Source organism: Acipenser ruthenus, chromosome 41 (genome assembly GCF_902713425.1).
Source record: "Acipenser ruthenus chromosome 41, fAciRut3.2 maternal haplotype, whole genome shotgun sequence".
Taxonomy (NCBI): Eukaryota; Metazoa; Chordata; class Actinopteri; order Acipenseriformes; family Acipenseridae; genus Acipenser; species Acipenser ruthenus.
This window is the reverse complement of record NC_081229.1, coordinates 2,406,023-2,423,290: the sequence shown is the minus strand read 5'-3', so window position 1 is coordinate 2,423,290 and position 17,268 is coordinate 2,406,023. Positions and strand designations below refer to the sequence as shown.

The 17,268-nt window shown below is 39.3% G+C and overlaps 1 protein-coding gene across 3 annotated transcripts; it reads right to left on the bottom strand.

The window, feature by feature from the left end:
- Nucleotides 1-416: 416 nt before the first annotated feature.
- LOC117972056 (lipolysis-stimulated lipoprotein receptor-like) lies at nt 417-17,061 on the bottom strand. 3 transcript variants are annotated; one of them, XM_059010688.1, is made up of 11 exons: nt 16,855-17,057; nt 13,084-13,413; nt 12,045-12,164; nt 9,967-10,023; nt 8,289-8,435; nt 7,536-7,721; nt 7,092-7,145; nt 6,032-6,160; nt 4,902-5,217; nt 3,280-3,661; nt 417-2,392 (listed from the first exon to the last, which is right to left on the bottom strand). In XM_059010688.1, the coding sequence occupies exons 1-11, from the start codon at nt 16,892-16,894 to the stop codon at nt 2,357-2,359; spliced, it is 1,797 nt and encodes a 598-aa protein (XP_058866671.1). In that variant the 5' UTR covers nt 16,895-17,057; the 3' UTR covers nt 417-2,356. The 3 variants fall into 3 exon arrangements, with proteins under 3 accessions (XP_058866671.1, XP_058866673.1, XP_058866672.1); XM_059010690.1 differs by lacking the exon at nt 6,032-6,160 and having other exon boundaries at nt 16,855-17,061; XM_059010689.1 differs by lacking the exon at nt 9,967-10,023 and having other exon boundaries at nt 16,855-17,056.
- Between the last annotated feature and the right edge of the window lie 207 nt (nt 17,062-17,268).

Genomic DNA, 17,268 nt, shown 5'->3' with positions numbered 1-17,268 from the left:
GCAGGTTACAAGGCAATTGTGGAATAGTGTCACTATCTTTGCCTGATATAATCAGTGTAGTCCACTGAAAGGGCTTGAGTGTTCATGGAAACAGGTGTTAGTGTGATGTCAACCACGCTTTATTTACCATTCAGTTATTGCTTAATAACAGAACAGCTGACCAATTATTATTATTATTTATTTCTTGGCAGACACCCTTATCCAGGGCGACTTAGTCGTAAACAAAAATACATTTCAAGATTAATATTAATATATATCCCGGCTTAATACCTAGTATTGGTATTCAGCCACCCAAATCTACTCAAGGCTTTGTAAATGCATAAAATATGAACCCAATTTATTCAGCGTTTGAGTGTGCACCTAAAATTGAGAAAAATAAACACAAATATAAAAAAAAAAACACGCACCACACCAACTGTTGCTTACACTTTTAAAAAATAGAGTTTATGCTTCACATTACCAAAATCAATACAGATACATATTTTGCGTACATTGTGGTAGATTCTTCTTATTTACAACAATTTCAAATCTGATGCAGTTAGTAAACTGTACATAATTGACATTTAAAATAAAAAAATTGCAAAATGAAATGTCAATACAAGAGAATCTTGTCTTAAAAAAGGTTGCCAATATTTTTAAAAAGCCTATTTAAACCAAAAGCAAATTATAAAAATAAAAAAAAGAGGTATTATCTTAAAGCATTTCATTACACATGTAACTCATGGTTTAGGAATTCACATGAATGATTTTTACCAGCATTAACGTCTCACTTCAATCCTATTGGCTGCAAACAGGTCTGCTCATGAATGAGTTCCTGCTCTCAGCCAATCACAGGGTGTCTGAGAAGTCAGGCAATACAGGCTTAAGTGGCAATGTTGGTTGTCTCTGAATTCTCGAAGCAAACAGGAGTGAATTCAGTTCATTTTGATTTGCAATGCAGAGAATAGAGGGGGCTTCAGCACCATTTAAACAGAGATTATCCTAATAGAGGAGACTGCCTGACTCGCTGGACACCAAGTCACATGTGAACTGTGTGCAATTACAGTAAATCAACTCATGTACACCTGATTGTCGTAACTGCACAGTCAATAAGTATCTAAATATTGAAGGATCAAATTCTATTAATGTCATCTTTACTGACACAATGTTACCAGCTAACTCCTGCTAAATTTAAATCTACATACAACTTATTTACAATGTATTCAATTATGGTAGTAAGGGTTCGATTGTGGTTTACACAGCAACAAATCCCACAGAGACAGCACTGGGTTACATTGGGCAACAATGCTGTACAAAATGAGTGGCTCCAACCCATGGACTCCTAATAACTATGCTATGGAGTCTAACAACAGTACAAATTTACAAAAATGAGTCATTTACACTAAAACACAGGTAACAGTAATAGTGTGGTAGCTAGCTTTGATTCATGCATGCAGTAAAAGGTTTGAGAACATAATTTCTCTTATTTTGTTTTTAATAAAAGCACAAGGAGGCCAAGTGACTTGCTCAGCGTGACACACAGTGAGTCAGTGGCTGAACTGGAAACCTCCTGGTAACAAGCCTCTTTCTTTAACCACCAACTCTCCTCACTCACACAAAATGAGCGGTTAATTGAACTATCCATCTTCTGCAATACAAACTGCATTCCCATTCCCGTTGCACCCCATACAAAACCTACAAAGCCATACCAACATGATCCCCTGAGGACGTCCAATCTGCACTTGATTTTCCGGCTGTTTGAATCATTTGATATGCCTCTAGGTCGTTTTATTTATTCGTTTCATAGTTAGCTAAGAATCAGAGCAAGTTTTCTGAATATAAAAATTGCCAATCCTAACAAAACACATTTTCAGATTTTACCCATCTGATTCAGTTGTTGGAATGCATACATGGGATAATTGGTCTGGTTATAAAATGCAACAAACTATTACATTAAATCTAGCCCAGTATAGAAACAGTTCATCTAATGCCTTCAGTGACCTTTTATATCTGCACTTATTAAATGTGTTTACAATATTTTAAGAAAAATCACACATTAGAGGCAGTGGATGAACAGGATGCTTTACAGACAGTGATTTGTCTGTGTGCACATACAGCGAAAACGATGAAACTAACATTAAAAAAAGGAATGTTTAACTCTAAAAAGACACCCCAAACAGCTATTGGAAAAAGAAAAAAAAAAAACATTCCTTGACGAATATGTTTATTACAGTACTGATTTACCAGTAGCTGGAAGTTGAAGCCTTGTGTTGAACGCTGATTAATCAGGATTTGTTTGGCCTCATTTCTCAGCAAAGGGAAGCATTCAGTAAGAATTAAAAGGAGGGGGTTCCAGAACACACAAGACATTCCGCTCTCAGACCACCAGGCTCTCCCGACTCACAGCTCCATTCTGAAACATAAGAGATGGAAGCATTTTTAAACGTCTGCTTACTTTGCAATTATTAGAGTCATCTTGTAATGGGCCCCCCCCCCCTGTCCAAACAGTGAATGGAAACCATACACATGCGTCAGTCTCTTAATAGCTGGTCTGGAAAAACTCAAAACATGCCAAGTCTTTATTCCCTTTCCCTGGAGGCTTTTACAAAAACTACTACCAAAACTATGGGAATGCTTAACACTTTAAGCATGTAGCTTCACATTTTAAATTGACATTTTCCTAACAATTATGCTGTTTGCCATGATTGAGTTACTGGTCCTGTTACTCCAAGATCAGCATTCAGAGGAAATATTGAATGCAACAGAACCCAGAACTCATAATGACTGAAAATAAATCATAAAAAATGGTAAAATTACATTTGAAGCCGTGTGCCAAGTGATGGATCAACGTCAGAGTTACTGGAAAAGCCTCAAGGATAGCGGCCACACAATTCCAATGTAATCCGAGCGTTGGATTCTGAATTTCATTATGGTCTGTTTACAAAGCAATAGAAGCCATCCAAGTGTATGGCTATACAAAAATAGTGTCTCCATAAAATATCTACCTGTGGCGTATTTAAAACTACAAACTTTATTAGGAAACAAATAATGGTATAGATAAAGTAGCCCAAGACAATACTTCAAGTTTAGCAGAGCGAGAACAAGAGGACATAAATGGAAGCTGTGTAAAAAGTTTAGAACCGAAGGTAGGAAGCGCTTTTCTTTAACAGTTATAAATGCATGAGTTCCCCCCACAGTAGGGTAGAAAAGGTGTGCCAACAAGGGATGAGCCTTGGTCAAAACGGCCTTTTCTCATTCCCAAACGTTCTAATAACACATCCGATGTGTAGAGTTTGTTACCTTGCGCAGATTGCCCTTGCCCCTGCCTTTAGAGGAGGCGAGAGACTCCGTGTCAGTGTATAGCGGGGGTGGAGGCGTGGGGAAGCCATCGTCCGAGTTCCTGCGCCGGTCCCTCCTGTTTCCTCCGGAGCGGTACGTGGCGTCGCTGGCGCTGTCCAGGTTGTCGCGGCTGCCCGAGCGGGGCTGGTTCTGCAGCTGCTTCCTCCTCAGCGCCTCCTCCAGGAAGCCGTCATCGTAGCCTCCACGGGGAGGGGGGCTGCCACGTCTCTCGAGGTCTCGCAGGTCGTCACGGCTACGGCTCCGCCTCTCGTAGGGATCCCCTCGGCGACGGTCGTCAGGGGAGTAGTCACGCCTCCAACGATCGTCACGGTCAACACCAGAGCTGGACAAAACAATTGACTGTTTATTCCAGAATGCAACTTGGTTTGTAAAAAGTGAATGTAAAGTGACGCCTTCATCCAGGGCAACTTACAATTGTTAAAAGATATCACTTTATTTTTACATAGAATCATATATTATATATATATATATATATATATAATATATATATATATATATATATATATATATATATATATATTATATATATATATATAATATATATATATATATATATATATATATATATATATATATATATATATATATATAATTCTATGTAAAAATAATGTGATATCTTTATATATATATATAAAAGATATCACATTATTTTTACATAGAATCATATTATATATATGATTCTATGTAAAAATAATGTGATATCTTATATATATATAAAGATATCACATTATTTTTACATAGAATTATATATATATATATGATTCTATGTAAAAATAATGTGATATCTTATATATATATATAAAGATATCACATTATTTTTACATAGAATCATATATATAATATGATTCTATGTAAAAATAATGTGATCTTTTATATATATATATATATATATATATATATATATATATATATTACCCATTTATACAGTTGGGTTTTTTTACTGGAGCAATCTAGGTAAAGTACCTTGCTCAAGGGTACAGCAGCAGTGTCCCCCACCTGGGATTGAACCCACGACCCTCCGGTCAAGAGTCCAGAGCCCTAACCACTACTCCACACTGCCACTGTTAAGAAGCTAGTTGTTTTTTTTTTTCAGTTTTCTTTAGTCTATTATAAAGTGCTGCACATTTGTTTGATAGGCTATGACCCCATTTCACATTGCAGGGAATAGGATTCCACCTGAACACCTTTATTTCCTAAATGAAGTACACAGAATCAGGCTCAGATTAACACTAGCGGATCCGGATCCTCTCAACTTGTGAAACGCGGAGTGCGTTTACCAGATGCGCCACTCGGGAGCCCCACACCACAAACTAATTAGCACATTTATAAAAAAGAAAACTACTTTTTACAGTTTTAGTTTGCATAGAAAAACACCAAATATTTCAACTATACCCCTTGAATATTAAAACCCCTCCATTATCAAGGCTATTTTGTTGGTCCTTGACAGCAAATTTTCACTGCAGAGCAAAATTACCAAAAAACAGGATTTTGCAACCGATGAGCTTTAAGAGTCAACCAGAGGAAGCTAGAACGGAACGGAAGTATGAAATTTTGCCACTCACTTGCCACGCCCCCCTCTGTCAGGCCCTCCCCTGTAGTGGTCGTCACGGTAACTGCGGTCCAGGTCATCAAGGTCGTCCATGGAGCGAGCCCGCCCCCGGCTGGGAATATAATCTCTGCCCCTCCCACCACGGCTGCTGGCATCGTCGCGGTAACGGGGGTCAGCGTGGCGCGAGACGCTGCTCACCACGCTCATGTTCTCGTCCACGTCCATGATGGGCATCATCGCCTGGTTGCGCACCCGGCCCATCCCGTCGCGCATGTTGGCGCGAGGGTCCGCGGGCTCGTGAAGAGAGCTCACCTCGCTCATTCCCGTCACTAGAAAAATGATTTAAAAAACAAAAAAAGCATGTCAGTAACATCCAACACCATAGCCGTAACTATCAAAAATCAGCATGAAAATATAAAAAGTAGATTATGACCTACATCCACTGTATGCAGGGACGGAGATAAGACTCCCATTGCATAGCGGTTTGACCCAGTCCTGGTTTTACTACAAGTTTAATAAGACACACCTGAGCTTGTTACCTTTACACACTGGGGCTGATCAAGCTCGTATTGAAACCTGGAATGAAACTGCTATGCAATAGGAGCCTTATTTACATCCGTTGTACGCTAGTAGAATTTATTTAAGTAGGATATTGGCATGGGCAAGCATTTGAGTAGCTCGATTTAGATTTTAAAAAATTAAAGTTTGGCATATGAATCTACATGTTGTATGTTGGGGATATGCCCCAAAACGTAGAACTTCAAGGTCAGCTCACGCACACAATCGTTTTGTCCACTGTGCTTCTATGAAAGCATTCCAAATTCATTTTTACACCAAAAAGGGTCCATTCCATCATTAAGCATTCTGTGCTCTATTTTAAATGGAACACCCCTCCCCGTAAAAAAAAACTAAAACCTGCTTTTTGACAGCTGTTTTGTTTACATTTAAAGGATGCTTAAACTGACACCAACTTTATTTACCATAAAATATAAATTGAGGACCATGTGTGTGTGTGTGTATATTATATAAATAAACTTGTAATTCATGGACTTCACTCTGACTTGCGTACCTTCAAGGTAGCATGTGTTTAACAGTGGAGTTAGTTGTAGGTTTTTTTTGCTTATTTAAATATACAAGACGTACATTTCTCATATTTTCCATTGGCATCGCCAGGGCGAGTGGGGTCAAAGTTAGCCAGCTCCTTTTCCATGTAGTAAAGGACCCTCATTGAGTCGTCTACCTGGTTTGCCTGAATTCGATACCCACTGCGCACTGAAATGTTAGGAAGCAAAATACAGCAAGCGTAAAATATTACTACAATACAAATGGGAAACGCTAGACCTGAAACGGTTAACAATAGGTTCAAAAGAGTGGTGGGTGTAGAGCATTTACGCCCCCTTTCAAAATAAAATAACTATCTATTTGTTTAAATTCACTGTAGTTTCAAAGTATTTAAATGGTGCCAGGGTTTCTATTACCCTTTTGAAAAGTCTATAGTGTTCACTGCCCCTCTGCTCCAAGACCACGTACTCCACTAAAGATTTTAATTCTTAATTAATTATTTCAGTTTATTCTTTCACTAAATGAAGTGTGCCCAATTCTTTAACCCGATAGCATGACCAAGCCAACTGCCTCAGGAGCTCTACAGTGGATGGTGGCCCACGAAGGACTAAAGGACAGCCCTGCAGATTGTCTGAGCTCTACTGGTGCCTCACAAATGAGCAGGAAGCGACAGTTTTGCCTCCTTAACGCACAGGGGTGACAGAGGATCCAAACCCACGCTTGATTTGCTGCACCCTGCACATGACACAGCCCTGCCTTTACCAGGTGGGCTCAAAATAAACTGGGCTACAAATATGATGTACAGAATATTACAAGAAAGCAGCGAAAAGTGAAAGGAACCCCACCACCATTTCTCCCCCTCTCACATGGAACACATTAAACAAAACAGATTAACTTTTTTGTAAAACAAGTAAATCCATCTTTAATTCTTTCAGCGCCGAGTGATATTATAGAGAAAGATCAGCATAGGACAACTACTTAGATCGTTTCAGTGTCTTGTACTGATCAAAGTAAATAAAATGCAGACAGATTATTATGTTATTAAAAGGAGTTTGTGTGGAGTTCTTTCCTAAAGCTATATTACAGGTCTCCAGTGCTGAAATGCTGTTTAACTCTCAAGAGCTGCAACTTCTCAGCTTACCAGAATTCGCACCATCTTGGTCGTGCAAGAGAGGTACCTGGGAGTGATGTCCAACTGGAGTAAAAAAAAAAAAAAAAAACAATGTAAAACAAAACTGCATTTTTCAAACCACACAGATTCATAGTAACCCTGTTCAATGCATACACCCCCTGTATGCAGCTGAAGTTGAATTAAAATTGGATTGGCGGCATAGAGGACCTAGCGGTCATGGGGTTAGCAAAGGAGTTTTAAATACCATGCTAAAGCATATTAAAATGATTTTAAAAGTAAAAATGTGTGACATACAGATGGACAAGTGAACAGACAGACGACCCATTTACCCTCAGAATGTCACTCTCTAACTTAAGCGACATGATCATCACAACTGGATAAGCGTTTCTCCAGATGTGGCACCCTTCACAGGTGTCACCGCCTGCCAGGGGAGGAAAACCGAGACCTACTTACCCGAGCTGGCTCCATCGTAGTCTGGCATGTACCCGTTGCGACTGGGAACGATGGGCACCATGGGATATGCAGAACCCACGGGCACCATGTGGGCCTGGCCGGGGTGGGAGTAGTTGCTGGCAGCATACACGCTGGGCGCGTACATACTGGGCACCCCCGATGTGACGGCTTTCCCAGCTTCATACACTGCGGAGGAAACCGGAGGGTGGGAGCGATCAGACCAGAGTGGTGAAAGGGCACGGCAGAGTCCGTATTTAAATGCAAGTTTGTGAACCCAACGAAACCTGAAACTGGATTAGGTTTTAAAAGTCGGGTTTCAGGATTAAAAAGGAGGAATCTGATACAGGTACGTCATATCATAATTATCTTAAAAAGGTAAATCGAGGTATTTTCTTGTTTAGGTTCACTTTGTATGTTTTAGGTTTGCCAAGGCTTGTCTTCAACCAAAATAAAAAAGCAATATACAAAACTCAAAACATTTATTTTTTTTGCGATAATCAAGTGTTCTAACCCCCAAAACAGCGCCTGTACTGCATTAGTGACCAAGACTGGGGTCAACTTCAGTTCCCTTTCAAATCAATTCCAAATCCGATCCCTTCATTTGGGATTAGAATGGATTAAAAAGGAATAGGGATTTGGAAATGGAAATAGATTTAAAAAAAAATAATTGGGGGGGGGGGGGGGGGGGAAGGAATTGACCCCCACCCTGTTCGTGACTTCATACGCCCCCTGCAGGGAGCTGGCTGTACTCACGGGCTCTGGGGCAGCAGCAGCGCTCGGGGCAGCAGGGGCAGCTGACGTAGCAGCAGCAGGTGTGGGGGCAGCACTGGCACCAGCAGATCCCAATCAGCATCAACAGCAAGAGGAACCCCATGATCACCAACACCACCAGCAGCCAGTCTGCGAGGGAGAGGAGAGAGACAGAGTCAACACGCTGGTACAGGTGAGAGGGAGAGGAGAGAGGCAGAGTCAACACTCTGGAACAGGTGAGAGGGCGAGGAGAATCCCACAGCGAGTCCCTGTTTATATACATAAAATGTTTTGTATAATTTGAATTGGAGTTTGGCAGGGCTGAGATTGAAAATCCCATCCCTGTGGAAGGAAGTGTGGAATGTGGCCATTGATTGCCAATTTGGGGATGGTAAGAGTGGGAGCAGTAAGTTGTGCTCCCTGCCTCTGCCCCGTGACAGCACAGCTTGGGTGCAGTTTTGTTTGTTTAATTGTTAATTATTTTTTTACTTTGTTTTACTGTGTCTGCTGGCCAGCCATGATGGCAACGCTACTGAACCACAGCCAGCCAATCTGACTAGCACGTTAGTCCTGCTCTAGCAATACCCAACGCTCCACAAGCTAGACCTGAACTTTCACCTTCCATCTGGTCAGGAAGGCCGTTGTAAGTGTTTTACTTAGTCATCTGATAGCCTCACCAAGCCGAAAACAATATTCTGTCTGAACTAATGACAAGCGCCACTCTCTCTTCGAAGATTTGTTATTCCAACATTTACAAAAACCCTGCGACTGTTTCTAATTAGCGTTGTTTTTGTGTATACGTCTGTAGACCTCTGGCACACACTAGTATACTAGACGGCCGATCACAAATTTCTATCCTGGACAAAAAACTATTCAGATTGTATTGTCCACTTGGGGGAGCAGTCTCCTCGGTTACTGTAGTTAACTGTACATTAAAACAAAGGCTGCAAAACTATTTAAGTGTAAATGATTATGGTAGTTTAGCACTTGCATCATTCATTCATATATATCCGCATACTGTTTAAAAATGTAACTGCCATCTTATCATTAGAACTCCACCCAACAGATGAGTAGAACTTTGGTCCAGTCAGTGGAGACTAACTTACTGGCATGCACACCTTCTAATCTAATGGTTTTATTTACCATAACTGCTATTAAGTGGGGTGGAAATTTTAATCAATTAAAATCTGGAGCTCACTCACTTTATAGTCTGGCATTTTTTAGTACAGTCATAACAAGTGCAACAGCCAAGAATTACAAAGGCTTTATAAAAAAAAAAAAACACAGAACAGAACATGTACACACAGACTTATTCTCCCTACCCTGCTTTCACTTTAGCTCTAGTAGCCCATATTTCCCGTCAATACTATAAATCAAAAACTGAATTTCTAGAACAGGACCCCAGCAGAGTTTTACATTTGTTTTCCATGGTGCACATAGGAAACAATGTTGGAGCGAGGAAGTGAGAGAACAGAGAGGAAGCCATCTAGTAATTTAGTGCTGTGGCAGGACACGTGAAAACCCAAAACAATGGATTTGCTATTGAAGAAAACCTTGGTGATTAACCCATTAAGCCTGACTCTTAAAGAAACCCCTGTTTTCTATCCCTGCTTTTCGCGGTCTAACACCCCTCCACTCTATGTAAACACTGCCGCTACCAGAACACATAAGGGCTCAGTACCTTCCACACCCACTATCTCAATGCCTGGCAACAGATCTGTGGAGTTTGACATCCTCCCTAAGGACAGAAAGAGAAAAACCCAAAGTTATCAACGAGGTTCCGGCCAAAAGAAAAAACTAGATGGCTTCTCTGAAGAGAAAAAAAAAAACTACAGAAGGTCTGGAGGATTGGGGGCCAAGAAAGTCTCATTACAGGTTTACTGCCTGTAAAAGACAGCGTTTCTTTGTCAAACAACGGCTCTCAAAGCCAGGCTTAACCACTGCACACAAAAAAGCCAAGTTTGTTTCAAGAACATTTGCAATGGTCAGCAACTAAGATATACTGAAAGTAATTAATTCAATGAAACAGGAAGCTATTGAAAAAGCCTTCTAGTTGAAGCATTGAATTTGTTTCTTTCAGTGTTTAAGGTTCTGAATCTTTAACAATAGGTTTCGATGTTCAAATGGGGGCACACACACTAGTTCAAGACCTCAACGGACATACACAGCCTATGCAATAAGATACAAAGACAGTATACCATTATTATTATTATTATTATTTATTTCTTAGCAGACGCCCTTATCCAGGGCGACCATTACTCTGATGTGATCTAACCGGGACATCATGTTCAATAAGGAGAACATTCAAGCCAACCCAAAGATACAACCATCATTGGCATAACCAAATTATCTACAAGATTCTGAAAGCATGTGTATCTTAATTTGTAATACAATCATGAGTGGTTATACTGAAAACACAAGTATTGCATACAGACCAGCATTTGCAATACCGAAAAACCACCATTACCCAAAGTTTTAGGAACATGGGATGTTTCTAAAAAACAAAAAAATCGGAGAGAGAGAGAGAGAGAGAGAGAGAGAGAGACACGTCTGTTCTTTTGTGTTCTCTAATGTAGGCCTTCTCAAACTCAGCCCTTAATCGAACTGATAATTTGCTTAATTAGACCTTTTCAGTTGTTTTCAGCTATTAGACATTTGCGGATTTCAAGTTAGCTATAACATTTTAAGTAACTTGAACTCTGCAACTGTTTAAGAGCTGATAACAATTAAAAAGGTCTAATTAAGCAAATTATCAGTTCAATGAAGGGTTTAGAGAGAGAAAGAGAGGAGAGAGAGAGAGAGAGAGAGAGAGAGAGAGAGAGAGAGAGAGGAGAGATCAAAGGTAAATTAGATTTTATCATCGTTTAATAACCCTTGACCAAGTGACAAGTTGCTATAAAAGGCTTTAGGTCTTGCATCACAATACACACCATACAAGGAAGAAATTCATTGGTACAGAATTAAGTTTCCTCTCCAACTGTATATAACCACAGACCAAGAGGTAAGCTGAGACCTCCAGAAATTACTGTTCTGGTATCTTCAAAAAACTCATGTGCAAAAGCCAAGAATTACCTAAGCTTTCAAAACACACACCCACACGCTTATTTTCGGTAGACTGTTCTCACTTTGGCTCTAATAGACCTTATTTCCCGTCATCACTATAAAATTCAATTCTTAAACTGAATTACAGGCATGAATTACCAGATTTGCTATATTTCTCACATCTCAGTTACTCATTAATAAAGCAGATAACAAGAAGGAATGAATAAATTAATTAATTAAACGCTCGCGTGGTCACACAATGGGTGTTAGAGGAAGCACAGAGAACTGCCAGCTTTCAGCGGTGAAGAAAACGGGCTGCCCATGGTGAATTGTTAAAAAGCACTTACCTTGTCTTCTCCTAAACCACATCTCACACGACCCCCTTCACTTCAATCTTATTTCATTTTTGTGTCACTCGCACACATAGTGGGGATCTTAATGGTTGAGCAGGGGTGCACCACTGGGGTCATTGAGATTCGGGTCCCTCCTTTTTTACCAATATCCTAAATCACTTAACCACTTTAACCTCCTCCCAAGTCTTAATCAGTTAACTCATTAATGATACAAACTACAAAATCCAGGGAGGACCGGATTTGTGCACCCCTTGGTTGATAGTTTAACTATACGAAGTCTGCAGCGTAATGCTGTGTTTTAATATTAACCTTGCAAAAATAAAAGGGTGCATTTAAAGGATCCAAGTTAAAAATCTTCACATACCCAGGACTATGAGTTCTGTGAAGTCCTCGCTGTTTCCCGTCAGATCTTGAGCAGACACGACTGAACAGTAATAAACTCCACCATCACCCCAGGCAGTCTGATCAAGACTCAGATCAGCATCTAAACAGAAAATAAATTAAGAGCAGGCAGGCACATTACAACAGGTTGTACAGCGATGGTTTTGTGGCACGGGGATATAGCTGGGGCATGAACTTCAACGTTTGATTTTACACAAGCAAAAACTAGACTAGATTACTCCAAATTCAACAGACTAACAGATGGCTTCCCCAATTAGCTCGGATTTAGCTATCTTATGTTACCATTGGTAAGGAAGTCTAGTGCTTATCAGAGTCTGTGAAACTAGTCTTTTAACTGCCAAATGACGTTCATTAAAAATCCATATAAGCACATAGAACACCAATTGCTTTTTTTATTGTATTACTGCTGGGTTTATTTAGTTTATTTGTGAATGCCGTTTGTCTTATTTTCTCAGGCATAACTATAAAAGCACTCTGTGCTAAATTTAAAAACACAAAAATTAATAAATTAAATTCAGAAATACTTGGGTTCAATTACTTCTTCAATGAAGACATGGAAAAAAGACAGAGCTGAAACATTTGTCACTGAACATTCGTTTTAGTATTTCCAAATTCAGCGGTTAATAGTTTGCTTAATAAATTCCATGACTCAGTCCATTAGTCAGTGAAAAAGGCTGTCATTGATTAAGATTCTGAGTTTGTATAAACGTCGCTCAGTCCCTCGAAACAATACTCAGTGGCAGACCAACATGCATGCTGACAGAGGCGTTAGCCTAAATGTTGTACCTCCTTGCACTACTATTAATGTCATTGATATAACTTGTTGCATCCTAGTTCATGTTGCATTTTAGGAGTATTATTTGCACTTACAGTAAACCACTAAATTAAATATTAATCTTGCATTGTGACCCTGTACCGCCCTGTATGTTGCCTTGGATAAAGACGTCTGCCAAAATAAATTGTAATAATAATAATAATAATAATAATAATAGTTTGCACACCCCCTGTGATGGTGATCCTGCGACCCTGGTACATCTCCCCCAGGGTGACGCTGCTACCCTGCTTGGACGCCACGATGCGGATCGTGCGGCCGCTGTCCGCGCACTCCGTGTTGGGGTTATAGTTGGGGTTGGAGTTGGCGATCTGGTTGGTGACGCTGTTGGGGTTGAGGGCCGCGCTCACAGGGTCCTGACAGAAGGATTTGTACCTCCACGTGATGGTGGGGGGCTGGGTGGCTGTGGTCTGGTAGTTGCATCTCAATACCACGGGCTGGAACAAGATGGTCACGTATTTCTTTTGAGGGCAGGTTACTGATATCCCCAGAGACGACCCTGTATGTGAAAGAGAATAAATAAATACAGAACCGTGAACTATTCAGACAGTAAAGGCCGCTACACACCAGATGCGTCAAGAGAACCTATACTTTTAACAAGTACAGCGTTCACCCACAGGTGATGCAGGGACACAGGAGCGACGCAAAATAAATAGGACAGAATCATTTACACACCATTTTCACATGTATAGTTACAGGATTACAGTTCAGTTCTCAAGCTGTAGTATTCCTTGAGTGTGTTTTTTTTGTTTTGTTTTAATAGAATCTCAAACACCTACAAAATTGAGCTTTATCATCACTGTGGGTTGGAAAACAAGAACAGTAGCAATTTTAAGCTTTAGTTTATTTTATATTGAGGTGTCATAAAAGCACCACGAAGCGCTATATTTGCAGAATTAAGTTACATTTAGACGTAACTTTTGCGCTTTACAAAATTTGAGCGAGTAAATCATATCAATACAGTTACATAATTAAAATCGGGAGACGCCAGTTAAATTAATTTATTTTTATTTTTTTTACAAAAGTAGCCTGGCCTCAAATGAGAACAATGGCACCTAATGGGTTAACAAGCAATTTCCTCAACTGTCTCGGTGCTTCCATGAACCACTTATTTTGCATACAAAGGAGCTGTGTGAAGGCGGAACTAAAACGCGTCTTTAACCGAATCCTTCCCCGTGTGGGACTTACCTAAACAAAGTATCACTTTGAAGCTGCTTTTAAAGTTCGCAGAATTACGTCATTGATGTACCGGTTCAATAACGGTGCCTCTTTACGCCCCTTGAGCTGAAATGACTTCTTAGAAAATACAGTTAAGTTGTAGCACTCTTCCGCACTGTGCTTAAAATAGTCATCATAGTAACTTTTTTACTCAGCACGCAACACGGGAATTACAAGTGGTGACGACACTGCACTATACAGTAAAGTGTTATACTAATACTAGAGCTATTGACCCACATTAATTGAAAGTCGAGTGCAGTTGCCTTTTACCAACAGCTCTTCGGGTCAGGCCCATCGAGAGGGCGGGGGGAAGGGGACATTTCCCCGGCGCCCAATGCCCCGAAGGGGGGCCCTGATGAAGGGGGAATTTTTTAGCCCTGCTCAAGACCCTTAGCGTTCCCACCACCACATTAAAAAGAAAAACTCCAGTATGTGCTTCTGTGGTGTAATGATTGTGTATCCAGGCGCTGTCAGGTGTTTCACACAATGATTTGAACTTTAGCATTTCATATTTTACTACACCAAAAAGCTGAAAAAAAAGGCATAGAAATGTTATGTATTTTTTAACAACTTTAAAAGAACCCTAAAGTTGCACAATATATACAATGAATTATTCTTTTATTAAGATATATAATTTGCTCAAAACAACGTGTTGCAGCAGTTTGTTAGAAAAAATTGTATCGTGTAAAATAATGTACTTTCTTCAGCTGGTGGTAAAAACAATTAGTGAATGATCCGTTATATTGCTTAAAATACAATATTAGTTAAGAGCAGAGTGGTTTATTTTTGGCACGGGATAAATAAAATAGTGTACAGCAACAACATTAAAATGTAGTTTATGCTAAAAACGTATGTTATTTGATGTTAAGTAAGCTTCCGATTAATGACTATTACACGTGGAGTTTGTACAAAAAAATATTCATTTACCTAAAAAAAAGTTTGAATACTGTAAATAACTTAAACATAACTACTTTGAGAAAGAGTAAACTATCCTGCTGCAGATTTTAATTGAGATATTGAAACTTCTACGCGTCGTTGACAGTTTCCTTCAAACCCATTATCAAACTACTGTATCGATTGTGTTTCCTTAGTAGTTGGCCGTCTATGCCAGATAAGAAACAGACATCAGTAAAATAAATAAATAAACAAATAAATAAAAAGGGGGTAAATGTGAAATAAACATTAAAGTAGACAAAGATTCGTGTTCCAAAACAATTTTGTAAACAGGAATGGATCGTTTTTTGACAATATTATTATTATTATTTTGTATTTCTTAGCAGACGCCCTTATCCAGGGCGACTTACAGTTGTTACAAGATATCACATTACTTTTACATACAAATACCCATTTATACAGTTGGGTTTTTACTAGAGCAATCAAGGTAAAATACCTGGCTCAAGGGTACAGCAGCAGTGTCCCCCACTGGGGATTGAACCCACGACCCTCCGGTCAAGAGTCCAGAGCCCTAACCACTACTCCACACTGCTGCCCCTATGCTGACAATATGATAGTATAAGGGGAACTGGCAAATGATTTTAACACAATGGTGCTTTGTGTCGAACAGGTACCGTGCGTATGAAATCACTGTACAAATTTAAACCCACCTTCGCCGTTTCTCAAGTTACACTCGACCCTTCCCCGCCATTGTATACCAATCCGAAACTAGCCTGCTACTCGCTACAGCAGCTCAGACAACGGTGTTGTAAGACAACACCAATTAAAAGTGATTAGCCACTTCGCTGTCTAACATTAAATTGCAGTAAACAAACGACGCGTCATATTAATGGGAAAGAAAGAAAAAAAGGTAATTGTACAAGCGGCCACATTGGAAACAAACAGGCGGTCAAACAAACTGTACTTCCTTATTTTAAAAAGGGAGTGTAGCCCTTAAACCTTACAACACATTATATCCGCTCACCACTGTCAATGCAAGACAAAATGGAACCGCCAAGTTAAAACGCATTTTCAGATCCAAGTCCTGGTTGGAAGGAAGAGAAAAGGCCAGATGGATGTGATGTAGTCTACATTATTTTTTTGTAATAAAATGATTTTTAAAAAAGTAACGAAGTTTAAAATAAATAAAATAAATAAATAAATAAATAAATAAAGGCAGGCTACAGCAACGTCAAAGGTGCAATTGTTTCCCTTTGTGTGTGTGTGTGTATATATATATATATATATATATATATATATATATAGACAGAGAGAGAGAGATTATTTAGTTATAGTACAATTACAGCCTCCCCATTTCGAATACCTCACCTGCTTGGAAATAAACAACAAAAAACGAGTTATCGTTACTGTAAGCCGTGAAGGCTACCTACTTTAGGCCTAGTATTGCGAATCTTGTTTGTAAACGCCTTTCCCAGATTATTAGAATTATGTTAGTCTGTTAGCCCGCCATCTCTATTTATATATCCAGTTTAATTTAAATAGGGTAAACCTCTGGGAAATGCATGTCGAAGTTTACACGGGATCACCTTTCATGTTTACCTTTGCAGGGCTGAAAAATAAATAAAGAAATCCATATGCGGCCTATCTTACCTGGAAATGAAACAATACACATATTCAAATGCGTTTAAAAAAAAAATACTTTTCAGCAGAAAAGATTAAAACCAATGAGTTATTTTTGTACAATATTTTAAATACAACACGTTTGTTTTTTTAAGCACCTTTAATTATATATATATATATATATATAAATTTTTAAAAAACCACGTACCTATTAAAAGGGGCATCAGTAACAGGACCCTCAAGATCATGTTTGTATCTCAATTCTCTTCTCAGTAAATGTAGTGTGACTGACAAAATCCAGTAAGTTAAAAGCTACTTTGTTTGACTAGGAACCCTGTCTCCCATTGCAATAGTTTCGGCGAGGTGAATGATTCACAAAACAAACAGAAAGAACAAGGGCAACAGTGGTACGAACGAGTCAAGGAAAGGGGGGATTCCTGTAGTTTAACCATGCCGTTGAAACTTGGCAAAGTATAAAGAATATTAAAAAAAAATGCTGAGACACCTTGTATGCATTTAATACTCTGGTTCACTACATGTAGCACTTTGTTTTCTATATATTTTTTAATTTTAACAATTTTTATATGGGCAAGGCTACGCCGTTCTCCTCCCCAACTAGAGA